Source organism: Myodes glareolus, chromosome 16, assembly GCF_982192425.1.
Source record: "Myodes glareolus chromosome 16, mMyoGla1.1, whole genome shotgun sequence".
Taxonomy (NCBI): domain Eukaryota; kingdom Metazoa; phylum Chordata; class Mammalia; order Rodentia; family Cricetidae; genus Myodes; species Myodes glareolus.
The window spans coordinates 10361069-10379389 of NC_142041.1; the positions used below are offsets into that span (position 1 = coordinate 10361069).

Consider the following 18321-nt stretch of genomic DNA (forward strand, 5'->3'; position numbering starts at 1 on the left):
TTGTTATTGAGATATTCTTAATGTTCATCTAGCTTTACAAAATATGTAAAACATGCAGTGTCAACCATGTTAGAACAATATAGATGATGTTCTTTTGGTTTTGCTTTACAGTAAGTAATAATTGGAAATCTTGTTCCAATTGCTGGATTAGAATAATACTGGCATTACTTTTTTGATATTTTGTTGCTGTAGTTGTTTTGTTTAGCAGGACAGGTCAATAGGCACAGTGAATGATGCGATGTCCTCTATGGGAAACCGTGTGTTGGTGCTTACGAAAACTGAAGTGAAACTTGATTGGTCTACCATGGATCCCTACTGAGTTATTTTCAAAGGGTTAAATTGCAGTTGTTCATGGTAGTACATGCTTCGAATCTCATCAATTGAATAGGTGCGCTGAGGCAGAAGGATTGCTATGTGCTCAAAGCCAGCTTAGACTGATTAGTTAATCCAAGGCTTGCCAGAGCTTCATAGCAAGACTCTGACTCAAACATAAAGCTGATCATTGGAGGAGAAAGTCACGACTCATAGCTACACACTCCGCCTACCCAGTAACTCCAGGATTGAATTGTGACCATGCATGCAGAAGAAAGATCTTGTATGAAAAGCAAGCAAGTTCCAGTGACAAGTCAAGTACAGCAGAAAAGTCTGTGAGGAGAACACAAAGATTTAAAGTAAACTGTCTAAACAGGTTTCTCCGTGACGAAAACTGAAATAATTAAATATTTAATTTTTTGTTCTGACAGAAGAAAAGTGTGTATTGGAGTATCAATACCCACCAGCCTTGGATCAAGGCTTTCCTGGAAACTGAAATAGATCAAATAAAAACAATGAACTACTCTCTGAGCCGGCTTTCCCACTCCGGGTACATGGCTAAGGCCGTCCTTGTCACCACAGCGCAGTACATCTGCTCGTCTGTGCTTCCGTTCCAGTGTGAAGAGAGCAAGGGAAGTAGGATGCAGTCTTGGATGGAAAGACTCGCCCTCTGTTAGGGCAGAGACATGGAGAGAGATAATACGATAAAGACGTAGAAATGGCTGGAGACTGTCATGGCGCTCATTGCCAGCTAAATGAAACTAATGAGCAAAGCATGAGTTTTGAAGTTAGACCGAGGAGGATGAAGGAGCGAGATGAGAGACTGTGGCGAGCAGCGCCTTGGACCCCTTCAGAGCCCTGACCTGAGGAAAGGAAAAGCATGGAAACATTCTTGGATGAATTAAGGCCTGAAATGCTGATTTGTGTTGTGTAGGGGAGACTTGAGGGTGAGAAGGCAGAACCTCCAGAGAGCGGTGGAGCAGAGCTCACGGGTCAAAGCTGGGGAGACAAATTCAGGCCTCGGTGAGGCTGGAGTAGATAAAAAGACACTGATGCTTTGAAAATGGCAGGAACCAAGGGAAAACAAAAGTGGAAGGTCCCATTGGCTGGGGGTGGGGGGGAGCGGCGGGGATTCTGTCTCTCAGAAGTGACAGAATCACGGGCTGAAAGTTACACCATCGGGTGGGTTAGCTGCATTGAAGAGGTAATGTTTGGCAATGTATGCTGTAGGTGAAAGACAGTTGCCAGCCAGGAACAGACTCAAGGCTCCGTGAACAGTGCTAAGGAGCCGTGGAGCTGTGAGTAGCTGGATTTCTTCCTGGAGAAGTTCTTGGCCTGAGGAAAAAAATATATCTTATCTCTACCGGCATCCTGGACTGTGCGTTTATTTAGAGATATTTCTGTTAAAACCAGGTACGGAAAGGTAGTGCAGCCTCTGGTTTGCCTTTTCCTTTTCTGTGTGCAAGTGTGTGTGTGTGTGTGTGTGTGTGTGCACGTGCAAGTGTGTAGTAGGTATGTGTATGAGCTACAGCACGTGTGAAGAACTAGACAACTTGGCAGAATCATTCTCTTTGTCCCATGTGGTTGTTAGGGCTGACAGCAGCAAGGGTCTTTCCCTGCTGAGACACCTCACAGCTCACTCTTCTAAATTTAATTAGAAATGAAACCAAAGTAGACACAATACAGAGAAATAATAGATAGTGTCTGGTTTTTATCCTGCACTGAAAATTGAGAAAATGAATTCTAGGAAAAGTCCTTATATTTGAACAAAACCTAAAGAGTCAAAGGACTAGCAAGTGTGATAGCAGAACAAGCCTGTGATTCCAGCAACTGGGCGACAGAGGTAGGAGGATGAAGATTTTGAGGGCAGCCTGGGTTGCAAGGAGAAATAGCAGCTCAAATTTAAAAAAAAAATATTATAGGACCATTATTATGCAGCTAATAATTTTAACTGAGTTATAACTTCAGGATGCTGTAGGTCTTGCTCGGACTATGAATACCTTATTCTTAATAGGAGCTCCTAATGAGTTTATCCAGGGCAAATAAGTAGAATTGTCACTAATTTGGTACACATCGCTCAGTCTCTTGGAATCATATGATATACTAGATTTTTACTGGGTTGGGGAAGGGTCTTTCTACCTATCCCTGAAGGATGCACTGTTTGCTGTGTAGCCGAGACTGGGCTTGAACTCTTGGCAATCCTCTTGCCTCAACTTCCTGAGTGTCAGAATGATCAGCCTGGCCCATCACATCAGCAACTCTACAAACTCTATCGGCTCTTGAGTGATCGTGAGTTCTTGAATGTTGTGGGATCCAACAGAGTAGGTTTAGGAATAGTAATTTAGTATCTGGCTCTCCAATACTGACAGTATGATGCATTGGTGGCCAGCATGTTAAGTCTTTGAAACTTCACTCTGATAGGTTGCTGCTGGAGAATTCTGATAGGACAGGTTTACGTTCTCAGAATGGAGCTCAGTATGAATTCCCAGAACGTCTGGTTCACTGGGTTAGATGAAGTGGGCCTGTCTTCCTTCTCTCAGGTGTCTATAGGCCGGCACCTGGTGAAAGAAATCCCCTCGCTGTCTGTGAGTCTCAGAGGTCCTTCCCATCTGACAGTACTGTTAAATGAAGTAGGAACTGCACCGGGACTTGTGGGAATTCTAACTGTGCAAGCTTGTTGTGGAACCCAGCGAGTCAATATGATGATCCTGCATCCAAGTGAGCTTGATACAGGTCCTAAAGTGAGAAATAATAATGGTTGGAGCCATACCCCTAGGACATTCTCTGTTTCTGCATCTCTCTCATACCCACTTAAGATCATGTACTACGCACTGAGTCTGTAAGTTAAGCATGTATGTCAGACGAAGCTCTCTTGGTAGATTTTTTTATAAAGTAAGTTCAAAGGATTAAGGTTTAGGAAGACCTTGATTTTTGATTCATCAAAGAGTACTATTACAAATTTTTTTTTAGTTCTGTAGTTACTGTATCTTAAAGAAACTTGGATGCCAGAAGCTGCTTCAATGTCCACTTAGGTTATAAGTACTACATTTAATGATTGCCGTTCAAGCAGTATTGTTTTCAGTTAATATTCATTTGTGTAGTCCATCACTTGCGGTTTATAAGGACCCACTTGAAACAATGTGTCACCATGTCACTGACAGTACATGGTTCCCCAAATATTATCAGTTTATTTTGAATTGCAAGAAGTGAGGTTCCGTCTGTGAACACCCCAGCTCCCCTTGTACTGCGGACACCTCCTTTGCCAAATATGGGCATGACCCTTTGTTCATGTGAATTTAAAAATGACATTCTTATCATATGCATTTTTTAAAAATTATTCCAATTCCGTCCAAAGCCTAACCAACTCAGAGGAATGGCTGAGTAATTCCCGGGGCTTGTTAATCTGTTGTTACCAGGCCTCTGTTTAGTGAACCGAACAGGAACAATGATGTCCCAACTTTGCTTTTGATTCCGCACCCTAAGTGTGATGCTGGCGTGATGGTAGTGATGAGCTAGACACAGGTTTTGTGGGTCTAGCTGCTTCAGGGCTTCTCTAATTTAACATGGCAGTTCAGAGGCCGAGGCCTGATTACAGTCCCATTGAAAATACAGATTTTTAGGACAACATCTCCCTCACATTCCTACTTATCATCACAGGAGTATACAATAATGCAATTGATTAAGACAGTGAGCTACAATGAACTTTGGAGAGAAAAAAAAAACACCTTTAAAAGTAAACCTGCCTCTAGAATAGACTACTGATGATGGCCAGAATTAAGGTAGAGCCTCGGGCTCCGTCTGTTTAATGTCTTATTCCTTCTCTTTATTTGTGACCTTCTGAAAAGTGGTAAAAACACACATTAAAATAATTTATATTTGGTGTCAAGAATGTGTTTTTTATATATAATAGAGGTTTCCATCCCTTTGATTAAATTTATGTTTATATTTGACACATTCTTGAGATACATAAATTCGTGTGACAGAGAAAGTCCACACGCTCCCCGGTACCCAGGGCCAGGCTGAGCTGAATTTGGACACACGACATAAATAAAAGTGGTTTTATGTTTCACCTTCATCTGGTAGGTGAGCGCTCCACCTTTTCTTGTGAAACATAATCGGTTGTGACATGGCAAAATTAGATCCTGGCTATTTATTATCTTCTGAAATCAGACCCCATAACTGGGAAAGCATGTGGTTGGTCTGCCGGGGCAGGTTGCATGCTGAGAGGGAAGGAGGGCCCTTCAGTCATCTAAGCACAAGGTGATTTTCCTCACCATAGCCAGGCTTTTAATTAATTGCCCTGAAAGATTGAGTAAATTATTATTTGAATACTTTATGGCATTCCATGTTAACATCTCAAGGACAAAGTGCTGTACTTTGCTCTTCAACAATGCTTCCTCTGTCAGAATATATCTTGGAAATTTATGTACTTTGCAGCCGAGTAACAGAGGACCGGAGCTGGTGTCCTGTGAATCATCAGTGGGCACCAGTGTCCTATGTGGTGGTCCGAGCTCACCATTTAAAGAATATTTATCGGGGTCTAATCTTGAGTGAGAAATTAACACAATCATTGATAAGGTTGATTAGCTTTGTTTTCTCTGAGCCCAGCTGGCCTCCCTTGATGATGTCTCTCCCTTTGATGGTTGCATTTTAAACCTGGACAAAATAGAAGGGCTACACAAAGACCATTAAGTAAAAAGAAAAAGCAATTCATTTAACCAATCTGGGCCTGGGCACTGTGCTTCCTGTGTGCTGTCCCTTTGTGCTCAGAAGTAAAAGGTGTCCACTTTGGCTATCACCATCCTTAAAAATACGTATTTCATTTTCAAAGCATTCTTCAGTCTGCAGAACATGCTCCATGCAGTGTATGACAGTGTCTATTTTAAAATAACCATGCCGAGCAAGTCATAGGCTGTTTAGTTGATCTCTCTAACCACTAACAGGCATCTTACTGCTGGAATAATCTTCTCTTCCCTGCCGGGGCACTCAACCTTTTACTAACTTCATCCTCACGTCAGTAGATTAGATTAAATCCCCTTTTACTGCTTCATATTAATATTTTCAATGGCACACTAATCCAAGAAATAAATGTGTCAGTTTCTATGGCTACACTGTAATGGGCATGGCCATCAGATAGTGCCTTAAGGCCACATAAAAGACTTAATGTACAGATTGAATAGAAACACATTATTTATTACGAGGCTATCAGGCCGAGAAATTTAGCAATCTCATTTTTTTAGATTTGCCCATTTGACTCAGGCCAATTTGCCTGACTGATAATATTGAATATTTAGTATCACAATGTTTTTGCAGTTTTAAGGATAGTGTTTCAGGCTAATTTGATTTGGAGGAGTTTGATGGATTGAACACTTTTATGTCCCTGGAACATTTGCCGATAACTTCTTTCTGCGTCTTAGTTAAAAGTTCAGTGAGGCCAAGGAATGGGCTCTCTGGTACAGACTTTATTATCTCAGGATGGGGGTTCGTTTAGCAAAGTTGGCACAGAGAAGTAACAATTGAACTATTTGGCCTGATTCTATTGACTGGGTATGGACCTTTGAGCAGAGGGTGAGATTGGGGAAGAGATGAGGACCGAGAGACTGTGCCCCTCATAACACCACACCTCTCAAGAAGCAACCATGGCAACCATGGCTTTATCCTCTATGGCTTTGGCGGGAGGGTTGGGTTCACCTTTAGGAACAGACTTTGAGGAAGAAAGAGTTCCGAAGAACAGCCTCTCCTTTTATTAAGCCTGAGCCTCATGCCCGCAATCTAAGAAAATCACAGAACCACTTAATTCAGTTTACAAAAACCACTCTCAGCACAAAGACTTTCAATGTGTTTGCATTAGAAGAAAAACAAAATCAGAAAAAAATTCTTAAATTGGTGATTTGGCATCTTACAAATTCCAAATCAACCAAATATATTCAATGAGATTCAGTGTTTAATGTCTTTCTATTGACACAATTTATCATTTAGGCAGAGTGGACTTACAATTACAAATATTTGACTGTCTTCTAGAAATCTGTGGAAAGACTAACTTATTTTCTAATGTTATGTTCCCTACAAAAGATACTAGTATCAATATAAACTGTACCATGGCCAAGAGCTGACACTTCTAGAATTTTGTCAGGAAGACTGTAAAGCACTGCCCAGGCCCGCGAGAAGGCAGACAGCACTCAGTAAGCCCTCAGTGGCCCTATGTGATCCCTCCAAGTTTACTGACATCTTAAAGTCTTACGTTCTGGAAAAGTCCCTTTCTACTCAGCCACAGTAACCTTCATGACGCTATCTCCTCAGCACTGAGGCTGAGGAGCTGTGGGAGATATTGATAGAGTCCCGCTGAAAGCTGAAAGTTGACAGGCCATTGGCGCTTGAGAGTCAGTTGGAAATAGCTCATTCGCACGAATGGGTATGTTTTTGTTTTGTTAGAATGGTGCTCATTCTACAGTTTAGAAGCGACTATACATAGACTTTGTGGCCGTTTCCATGGGGGCGTGAATGTTATCGTCTGTCCATTTTTATAAGACATGAGTGAAGGGTATTTGTTGTGTATCTAGCTCGTCAACATTTTGTTTCTAGCTTGATAATTTAAAAAAAATACAATGCAAAGCATTTTTTCACGAATCAAACAAAACACATCAATACAGTTTCACAATAAAAATACAGCAGTTTAAAGCTTTTTGATAACGCAATGACAGGCACCAGAAGACCCATTTTAAAACAAATATATATGTATCTTATAGGCAAAATGAATGGAATAAGCATTTTAGCAAGAACATTCTGTGGTGTGGCCATATGGAAACCTTTTAAGCCTTTGGAAAAGAAACAAAATGTTCTGACCATAAAAACTTTAATACCCTAAGCATTATAAGCATTGCATGTAGCATAGTATTTAAAACTTTCTAGTGTAGTTTTATGATTGTAAATTAACAAACATCTTCCAACAAGTGTCTGCCATTCTAACAGTGTTCAAACTTGAAGAAAGAGCATATGAAGGGGTTTTTGTTCCACTACCGTTATTTGCAAATTTAGAAAGAAAAATGAAAATATTCTTTGGGAAAAAAGGCAAGCAGAAGGAGATCCTGAAAGCATTTTATTCCTTTGGTTCCTAACTGAGTGAGTTATTGTTCCTCTCTCCCATGGTCATTAATAATGACAGACGTCCACGGTGCAGAGTTCACCTACATTATTGTCAGCAACAGGACTGGCAAGAGAATATTTATTACAGGAGGAGGCGGGACAGAGACATGATGTTGAAACAGAAGACAAGAGCAGAGTTCAGTTGTTGTCCTCCCCTCCGGAAATAAAACACAATCATTCGCTAAGCTTTCTTAATAACATTTATTTCCAAGCCCTCATATTGCCAATATATTTCATCTCCATAAACGCTCCTTGTAGTGTTGATTTAAAAACTGAAATGTCAAGGCACTCGTTTTGATTTTATTTTCCTAGTAAACCTGTCTAATAACCAAATATATCTGAATAACTCTTAAAATATCATTTGAATTGTTGATAGGAAAGAGACCCGTTTGATTACGAAGATCCCCCTGCCCTCACTGTGTACAGAACTAAGGATATTTCAAACAGAGAAGCTAGCATTTAGATAGGGATTTGAAATGTGCTTAAATCAATATTGCAATGAAGCAAGGGCTCCAAGATGAAAAATTATAAAGTTTACCAATGCTACTTCTCTGGAAACTCCCCCATTCTCCTCCCTTTAGGTCCCGGGCCTGATCCTTTCTCTTACTTTAACCTATTAAGACAACGAGACTGGGAATTCTTTTCCCTGGTTATACTGTTGATTGTCCGTCAAGGTACACAGACAAGCCTGTCCTCCCTTGGAGTCAGTTTTCTCTGCCCCCAGCCCCGTCCTGGCTCCCTCTATAGCAACAGAGGCTCAAACATAGCCTCTTCAGTGGGAATACCTGACTCACTGGATTCACTTGGAAAGAAAGAAGGGAAGCTGAGTGAGTGGAATTGAAACTGGATTCCCCTCTAATTACAGAATAAAGGAAAGAAAGAGATGAGGCTTAGGTTTTCACCCGTTTATGGAGAAATCACACAATTTCATAAGTGTGGAGATCTATTAAAAGAAAAAAATTACCAGCTCCCTGACCAAAGGAAAAAAAATGGGACAACTTCAAATTGTGCCTGAAAATGAGTTTGTAAAAGACCTATATTCTGAGGTATGTGTGGCACATGGTAAGGACAGCAGCTTCTCTTTCAGTCAGGGGAAAATTCCACACCCTGCCCATTCCCCTCAGCAATTAGCATTGTGTGCACATCTGCAAGGCATTTCATAAGTGCATGCTGGAAGTGTGTGCGGAGGATAGAGTTGTAAGGACATATGGGCATTTGTTAGTGGAACTGTGCCCTCCAATACCGGTTATGATAGCTATGTCTGTCCTATTATGTGGTAGGTCCACATTCTGCCTCTTGAGATCCCAAGTTGATCTCACTGTCCACAAAGGAAGCCCTCTCCATCGCGGCCTCCAAGTGGCTTGTGGGAAGTTTGCTCCTCAGTCAGAGTGACCCACTGAAGAGTGCACATTGACTCCCCAAATCTACCTGGAAGATTATTGAAAAGCAAGCCCTCGGGTGTTAGTCACTCACCAATTTGGAAGGAAACAAAGAAAGAAAAGAATATAAGAGATTTTCATATTGAAACCAAACCAAACTAATGAACTTTTCAGATATTAATATATAAAATTTAACTAATGTCCAAAAGTCAGCAATAAATGGACTGACTTACAGGGCAGCACCCAACACAACAGGACAGGATCAAAACCACAGTGAAGGATACAAAAATGATGCTTCCGTTACCAAAAGAGACTTTCAGGATGGATTAAATTACTGCTTTAGTTGACAGGAAGCTAGGCTGATATTCAGCTCAGAAAACCAAATTAAACAGACTTTTGATAGTCATGTCCTATGGAAAACTATTTTTTTTCCTTTCATCCTCTTTGTAAATATTTGGTGCTCTAATTTAAGTTGAGGGGAAAAATGCACACATGCTTTTGTGTAGGTATGGTATTCGTGAAGTTATAGTATGGGGGTAGCTATGAGAGGCTTGCCGTACATCATTTTTTCAAATAACTCCCACTGTGCATTCCCGATAGCTTTTAAAAACAGGATGGAGTATCTGTTACTCTTTTGCCTCAATTTTGTCCATTGCCTGACGCTCACAGTGATTAGGGTTTTCACAAGCAACATGATCAATACCTTCAGAAGCATTTTATTCTGCTTTCCTTAAACATCATGTAAAGATACTTTTTCAAGAGCTGCTTTTCGTTGACACTGAATGATGCTTTAAGTCATGTGATCAAAACCCGAGACTTTAAGTTGCTGTCAATGTCATGAATGTGTTCTTTCACGTTAGGACAGAACCCTTAAGTGCATGAAGCTATTGCTTGGGGACTTTGAGGGAGTCATGTGTAGAGGCTGTACTTAGACTTGTGATCTCTTGTTTGTGCTTCGATCCTGAAGTAACTTGCAAGCCTCCTTTCTACATAGAATTGAATTGTTCTCTCTAAAGATCCCTCTGTGTGTACCATCAGACACAGCAGTTAATGGTTACATGAGTTACCCTTTCGGCAAGCCCACCGTTGAGGCTGCAGTCCAGGCTTCTCTGCAGCGTGGTGACTGACACTCACCTCCATAGTCCTGCAGGGATGCTCATGGTCAAGTCACATGCCTGCTGTCGTTGCATTATCGCCAGGATCAGATGGGTCCTAAAGACTGTTGTGTCCCAGACTTAGGGCGTCATACAAGTAGAACTAAGCTTAATGACTTTTGGTGACATTGCTAATATTTTTCAGAATTTATCTGTTGGCATGGACAACGGTTTTTGCTTATTTTCATTATTTTTAATCCTCTTTCCTTCGCTTGTAACGTTGATTCGTCTTCTCTCTGCTTTGGTGCATGCTTCTCAAGCAGGCCTGCGTGGCAAATGACTAATCTCTGTTTACTGTGTTTAACATTTGTCTTACCATGATTAAGGAATGAAGAGCGTTCCATCTATAGTGGTTTTTCAATTGCCTCTATTCTTTATAGTCCAATAAATACATTTCCCCTCTTTTAATAGCACATTTTCTACACCATAGCCTTTAGCAAACAAGCACAAATCAATGAGTATCGAACTTCATTCAGTATTAACCATGTAAATAAAATGTCAGGTTTTTTTTTTTTTCAAGCACAGAGTGTGGAAAAGGTCTGAGTCTTTCACCACGTCTTTCTGGAACCTTCAGCTGTCACTAGATAGGAATGGCGCAGGATCACATATCTTACCAAATAATAGCAAGCATTTTGTGCATTGATATATCTCATGTTACCCAGGGCCCAAGAATTAGAGCGAAGAAATATCTTGCTGGAAATGAGCTGAAGAAACACTCTGGCCTGATGTGTGCCCACAAGAACGTGAGAAAATATAGTAGTGTTCATTCACCCTTGTAATGGCAGTCCTTGGGGACCTGAGGCAGAAGGATTGTCGTGAGTTTGAGGCCAGCCAAGGGTACACAGTAATACCCCGTTTCAGTAAACCAGACAGCAACAGTAGCAACAACAAAACAAATAAAACCCTGGAGAAATATTTCCTGACACACCTAGGAAGAGGGAAGCTTGAGTTCCAGCTTAGACCTGGAGCTCCTATTGGCAAGCAGAGTGGTCCTAGGCAGAGGAGAGCAAGGCCTTCCATAGTCATGAACGTTCAGTTGCAGCGGGAACACTTAACAGTTGTCATTTAGTCCCCTTGCGATAGGCTTCATCAGAAACCTCGTGAAATCAACAGCAGGCTGACACTGTGGGCTACAGCTCTTCACACAGCATACAGACCACAGAAGAAACCTTACAGTCATTCAGTCTCTCTCTGCCTCCCAAATTCTTCATAAAGTGTAAAGTGAGGAAACATGCCCTAACAGTCTTTACCCGGAATGTTTGTTGGAACCAGAAATAGAATGGACTTTAGACTTCGACTTTTAGATTTGGGGATGTGTGTGTGTGTGTGCGTGTGTGTGTGTGTGTGTGTGTGTGTGTGTGTGATCATGTTGGCATTATTACAAAACTACTTTTTAGAAGCTAAGTAGTTCAGTTCACTTTGGCTCCACTTTCACTATTGTACAATCCTTGTTCGGCACCTTTAGCCAAAGTCCACATGATGAACTGTCCTTCCGGCTCCCATGTGCCTCCCCGTATGACATCTCCTTGCAGGGAGGGCCTCCTTGCATCACTATGACCAGTGGGTCACCTTAGCTTGCAATGCTGGATGACTGTTACTAAACTTCTCTAAGCACCCCGTCACCTGACTTTCATGTCAACCCTCTTCCTAGCATGTATCTCAGAAGAATTCATTGGCTTCTTCCAGCTCTTAAGGAAACAGCATTGTCCTTCATGGATGCTCGTGGATGTGCATCGCACAGTGCGGATGGCTGGCCAGTCCTTGGAACTTTCTTTTCTTTTGGTGTATAGTTTCTCCCCAACTCTTTGTTTTTGTCTTGCCCCTTCTGGGGATCCCTCATACATCATCCAGGCTTGACAAGCTCTTGGTAGCCCCATCCTCCTACTGCTCCCTTCCTTTCCTGGACCTCATTACTAAGGTGGATATGTACCTGTAGTCATACTTGTAGCTCTGACTCCAAGCTGCCAACTTCCATAGATGTCAAGAGGAAAAACAGATTTTCCTTCTACCCTTTCAGGTTTTCTGCTGGGAAGAGAGCTTACCAGAAAGAAAGCAGGCAGTGAATCTAGAGTTTTGTATGACACCACCACCTCCAGCAGTCAATGGACACCTCAAGCTGCAAGTAAATTTGAGGGTTTTCATCCTAGTTTGGAGGGATCCTGCAGAGAAGGCGCTAAGAGCTTTGTGTTGTGGACAAAAGGAATCTTGGTTTAGGCTCTATTTCAGCTTCTTTCTGTGTTTAGAAGCCAGAACATCCCTTTCCTCCTGGTCTGGGTCATATATCTCTCCCAGTAGACTCTCACACCATGGGTCTCTCAAATCCCTTCAGCTTGGGGCCTTCCATATGGCATGGCTCCTATTGTGATAATATATGCTCACAATTACGTCCTAAGTGTTTTTGGTCTACATATCTAAGAAAACGTTTATCAACTGCTTCCTTTTCCAGTTTTGGCTATCGCATCTCTGTTCTCCAGAACCTTCAGGATGAAACTCAGGTTCCACCCTTTTCTATATCTAACTAATGAATTGCTTTTTACCTAGTTGGACTATGCCCAATTTCCTGTCTTGGTGGTTGCCACCTCCTGGTTGTGTGCCTAACAGACCCTTTCTCTGCAGTTCCTGTCGGCACAGTGGGTTATGGACCACAAACCAGCAGATGACCGTAGCTCCCTGCATCACAATCTGTCCCTTTTCTGCAGTCCCTGCAGAAAGTCCTGTGTTGGGTGCAGCCACACTTTCCTCCAGAGGCAGGCATTTTTCGTGTGGAGCCATCTGGATAATTTAGAACATGTGTGACAAAGAAATACTTACAAACCCATCAGTGATCAGCTTTCTGATATGGGAGAAACTTCACTTAGTATACTTGCTTCTTCACACTGTTCCTATAACACAACTGTGGACTGAAGTGTAAATGTATTGATCTTCTGTAGGAGATGCCTTTACTACTTAGCACCTAGCTTGTAACCTCCCAGCTGTATTGGAGAATGCAATTCTTTGCCTTTGTTTGTTTGGTGGAGGCTTTAGAGAGGCTAGTTCAGAGAGTCAGCAGACAGCTTGTTTGCAGGCAGATTTGTTGTTGGAAATAAATAACTGAGAAATTAAATGGCTGCCCAAAGTTGTTTATTCTCTGGCAATGGTTATTACAATGGTTTTAGAGAGACAATTTGAAATTATCATCTGAACAATGAAAGTTTTAAAAAAATCCAAACTATATAACTGTCAAGGACAGAATGAAAATGGGAGCATGGTTTGCAAGCTTTGAAAACTAACGCTTCATCCGTGTGTCATGATATTGGTGTGTCCTGCTGGATTTACTGCAATAGTAATTAAGATGAGGGGCCTTGTAGTTGGGTCCTGGTAGGGCACGCCTTTAATCCCAGCACTCAGGAGGCAGAGGCAAGTGGATCTCTGTGAGTTCAAGGCCAACCTGGTCTACAAGAGCTATTTCAAGGACTTCCAAGATCACAGGACTACACAGAGAAATCCTATCTCAAAAAACAAAACAAAACAAACAACAAAAAAAGGTGAAGTGCTCTGTAAAGATGGCCCAGTCACAACTCATGAGTGCATTTTGGGGTCCATCAGAGGACAGAGGGAACACTGAGCATAGTAGATAACTTCAAAGGGGTGCTGCTAATGCTGTTCAAGTTGGGTCTTTCAACCCTGTCCAAGGGAAGACACAGATTCCTTTCCATAGGTTTACAGAGACCATGAACTTTCTTCTCCAGCTCATGGGTTTGTGTTTGCTTTACTGGGAAAGTATCCACTAATAATATCTGTAGCACTAGATTTTTGTTAGTAAAATTTTGAGTAGAATGTTGGGGGATATTCGATCACACTGTGAACCCTGAGTTTGCACTGGCAGTAAATAAATAAAATTAACCTTGGGTCAGGATGCTGAGTTAGCAACTCATTGATGGAAAGTAATCCCAGAGCATCAGAGGCCACCTGATGGAAGACATAAAACTTTTCTGGTGTGAAGGGGCAGAAGCACTTTTTTGTTTTCAGAGGTGCCAGCAAGGAGAGAAGGTTAACTAGTTGCTACTCATCCTCTCTGAACTAGCAAGTTTTCAACCCAGCCTTTGAATCTCAAGTCATATTTATAAATAGAATGACAGAGATTTAGTTAAAGGCCACCTTTAGTGGCAGTGGCAAAGCCAGTGCCTGCAGGAACAGAATTCCTGCCAGGAAGCAGGTCTGTAACTGTGGAGTCAGAATTGCTGGCTGAAATAGCTGAAGTTAAGATAACAGTAAAATAATAATACTATGTGTGCTATAAAGTGGATTATAAAGGTGCTGATCAGGATCTGCTGTCTCCATGAGGCTTACTAGCTAATGATTTCAAGCAAGGTATGTAGAGTGGTTTTGCAACATACATGCACAACACACACATATGATACATGGTATTGCTATTATGTTACGTTATTTTCTTTTCCCTTTTGACTTCAGACTTTTCTCAGGGTTGCTATGACACAGCAAGGAGATTTGATGAAGTTGTGAGTCACAATTGTGGTACAGTCTTGGGAAAATCACACAGATGCTGATGTCTACGATGCTTCAACCTTCTTCTAAAATGATAGAGCACGAGAACGCTGTGCATGCTCGCAGGGGCCACTTTGAAGGCTTTGGGCGTTTGAAGCTTTAGTTCAGAATATGCCTCCTGTCTGTCACTGCGCTGGGATGAGTCCCATCCAAAAGCACGCCCAGGACGAAGTTGTGGCTCAGCAGCCTTTTCCTGTTTGCAAAATCATGTTTCTTCTGAGCATGCTTATATGGAGGAGGTTATTAGGGTCATTTCCAGCATGCCATAAAAATTAAATAAAGTAAAACAACATAAAATAGGTGAAATAAATGACAGACAATGGGTAGGCAGTCAAGGGACAATGGTTCGTCTTTAACTTCATAGTAGCCATGATCTCCCTAAGCATTTAGAAGAGAGCCATAACAGGTGAGCTGCTGGCTCATAAAATTATTTTCAAGTAGCTACCCACTCAAATTTTTAGTTTAGCTTAATATAATTACATAGATAGCTGGTTTTATAAATATATGTATTTGATTTCAACAATGGAGTTAAGTAAATGCCAAGCAAAAAGTAATAGGAAGGTTTAATGAAAATGTGAACAGAAAACAAAATTGCTACAAGCTTTTAGATGTTTGCAGTAATAGATTTTTTTGTTTAAAATAATATTAAATTCAGGGCATTTGACATAACTGTGACACAAAAATGGAAGAACTGCAAATAATATTAAGTAGAAAATTACAAGAACGCTTTGTCATGTTTTCAAACCTAAAATACTATAGCTAGGAAAGACGGTATCATGGTCTACATAGACTTTTGTATCTTCACGTTTGTGCGTTGCGTACCTTTGTGGCTGTGAGGAGCAGGAGGGTAAACACCAAGTCCCTGAGCGATTTGCTGATGATTTGCTGAATATCTGCTGGAATTGAACTCAGGACCTTGTGTGAGACATATGCTCTGCCTCTGAGAGAGCCTTGGCCCTAAAGAGTCATCTTCTTTTTTGTTGTTTATTTTGTTTTTTATTGAGACAGGGTTTCTCTGTATAACAGCCCTGGCTATCTTTGAACTCTCTTTGTAGACCAGGCTGGCCTTGAACTCACAGAGATCCACCGGCTTCTGCCTTCCAAGTGTTGGGATTAAAGGTGAGTGTCACCACCGCCTCGCAATTAAGTATTGTTTTCCACAGGCCTTAACTTTTAGCTGGCTTCCGCCTGTGGTTTTTGGCCGACACTATTGATCTACCAGAGTCCATCACTGGCAAACCTCTACTAAGTTCTTAGAAAAGTAAAAGAAACTCAGAGGGGCACTGTGTGAGGTGACGTCACTGCATCATTTTTTTTTAATACCTCTGTAGGACTTGTCAGTCAAGAAATGATATAATCCTAACAGTCATTCGTGCGTTGATTAGCAATGCAGAAATCTTGCTTTTATCTTTGGACAGTACACAGATCTATTTTTTCATGCACTTACGAGAAAAGAAATCTGCATCCTCGAACAGTGGATTTCAACCCAGTAATCATCTACACGAACATCTCTCTGATAACCTGGTGCTTGCTAGGAGGCTGGGTACAAGGAAGAATCTAAAAACCCAGAGGAAACTCTGTTCTCTTAAAAAAAAAATGAAAGCCCGGGTTTTTACTTATTTATTCTCACTTTCAATCATATCACAAAATTATCTGAGTTTCACATACTACTCCATTTGAAGATGTTACATGAAAATTAAAAAAAAAAAAGTGAGGTACAGAACAACTGGGATTTTAAGTTCCTACATTGTCCGGATGAGTCTTCATAGACTGTAGTTCCTCACAACTGGACCACAACATGACAGCGTAAATGATTTGACTGAATCCATCAGTAGATCCACAGCACTTGCAACAGATGTGTGGGCAGCAAGCCTCTGCATACGCAGTCCCAGCCCACTCCCTGGACGCATCTCATTGGACACAGCTTATGTGTCCGCTCACTCTTGTTTCCCTACTTGGACATTTGCATGGTGTTTGGCTCTCTCCTTTCAAGGGATTTTAGTCTATGTCTCTAATCTTAATCACTTGCTTTCCTGTATAGTCTAAACAGCTTTTTAATACCTTTTTCTTACAACTGCAGCATCTTTTCAATTAAAGCATAACTAAAGCCAGCTGCTATTGGAACTTGATAACTGAGCAATTAATTGAGAGTGGAGCATCCTCTCTCTGAGGGGAAAAGACATCGACTGGAGTGTTGCACAGGAAGCTTTGCAAACTGCTCTGTTTGCAAGACCTAAGCAGCTGACGTGTGCTTCGCTACTCATGAAACCGAGGGAGTATTTCCACTCATGAGTGCACTGAGTATCAGCCTCGAGAGCAAAGTGGTTTGCTTCGCTCTTCCCAGTGGATTAGACATGAAACTTGCCTTCCCTTTACAAGCTATTGCCACTTCTGTGGGCTTTCCCATAATCATCGAAAGGAACCCAGGATATGGATGTGTGTATGTCTGGGTGTGTGTATTTGTGTATATACATAGGAATACATCCATATATACACACATGCATATGTATGTGTGTATGTATCTTAGAAGTTGAAATTGGTAGGTAGTTGATAGTGGTTCCCCTGTGTGGCTGTATCCCCGTGCGACAGCTTGGGAACAGCTCTCTATGTTGAACGATATTCTAGCTTTATCTGCAATTAACTTTTGTTAAAAGGCTTCAAACCTTTGCTTACTACCCAGTCACGTGACAGCATCTTCCTTTTCCCATGCCCTTCCAAATTAACTGCACATCTTTATCACTTTTCAAAACTGGCTCCACATTCAACTCATCATACCCCCAAAGGGCCCCAAACATGCTTCATGAGAAATAAGGTTACTATGTGAATGCACCAGCCGTATAACCACACACCTCGTCCTGTCTTTCCACACCAATGTTTATTCTTGCCTCTTGGGTAGAGGTGTCCTTCTGCGCTGCCTAGTTTTTGTCAACCTGACATGTATCAGTCATTTGGAAAGACGGAACCTTGAGAAGATGACTCTACCAGATTGCTTGCAAGCAAGGCTGTGGAACTTTCTCCCCCCTTAATTAGCTACGGATGTGGAAGGGCAGAGCCCACTATGGGTGGCACCACTCCTGGGTAGGTAGGTGGCCCTGGGAGGTAGGAAAAAGGTAGGTGCAGGTCACCCGACCAGTAAGGCAACCTGCAGCATCCCTCCATGGTCTCTGCTGCAGTCGCTGCTGTGCACCAGCCTGGCCTGAGCTGCCGCCCTCTGTCATAGACTGGGACAGGGATTTCCTCCCTGGGTGCTTTAGGTCGGCACCTTTACCGCAGCAGCAGGAAGCCACTTTTCTCATCGGTGGGAACTTTGGTCAGTCTGCCAGTGTTCTCCTGCCTGTGTCTCCAGCTTTGGTCTCTGCATGTTCTTACCTCTCATCACACACGTGTGTGTGTGTGTGTCCCTTTAATCTTGAAACTACAGGGACAGGAACTGAGCTGGCTCTTGAACTCTCTCTTCTCTCTCTTTTTTCTTTTTCTATTTCCCTCCCAACATTGGAAAGGTCAGGTGTTCATGGAGCTCTGCCTTCCCCTGGTTGACTCTCCATTGCCCCGCAGATCGTCTGGCCCCTGTCATTCACAGAGGTCAACAGTGATCTTCACGTCACCAAGTGCACTGGATGCTTGCGTTTGAAACTCTTCCCAGGTGGGATTTACCCATTGTGCCTGCATTGTAGGTGTGTCTTTCATCTTTCTAGATCTTTCTTCCCAGTTTCCTTATCTTTGAAGGACCTCTTAGCCCAGTGAACCAATCTCATCTCACTCAAAATCAGGGTCTGTCCTGGTCTAGAGCT

At 41.9% G+C, this 18321-nt stretch overlaps 1 protein-coding gene across 3 annotated transcripts in view; it reads left to right on the forward strand.

Moving 5' to 3' along the window:
• The window catches only part of Tox (thymocyte selection associated high mobility group box), a 289722-nt gene that overhangs the window by 23745 nt on the left and 247656 nt on the right, over window positions 1-18321 (forward strand). The window contains exon 2 of one of the 3 annotated variants that reach the window (XM_085677029.2): window positions 12006-12110. The exons of the other annotated variants lie outside the window; for them this stretch is intronic. Coding sequence (XP_085533155.2) covers window positions 12006-12110 — 105 coding nt within the window. The remainder of the gene's footprint in view (window positions 1-12005; window positions 12111-18321) is intronic. 3 annotated transcript variants of the gene reach the window in all.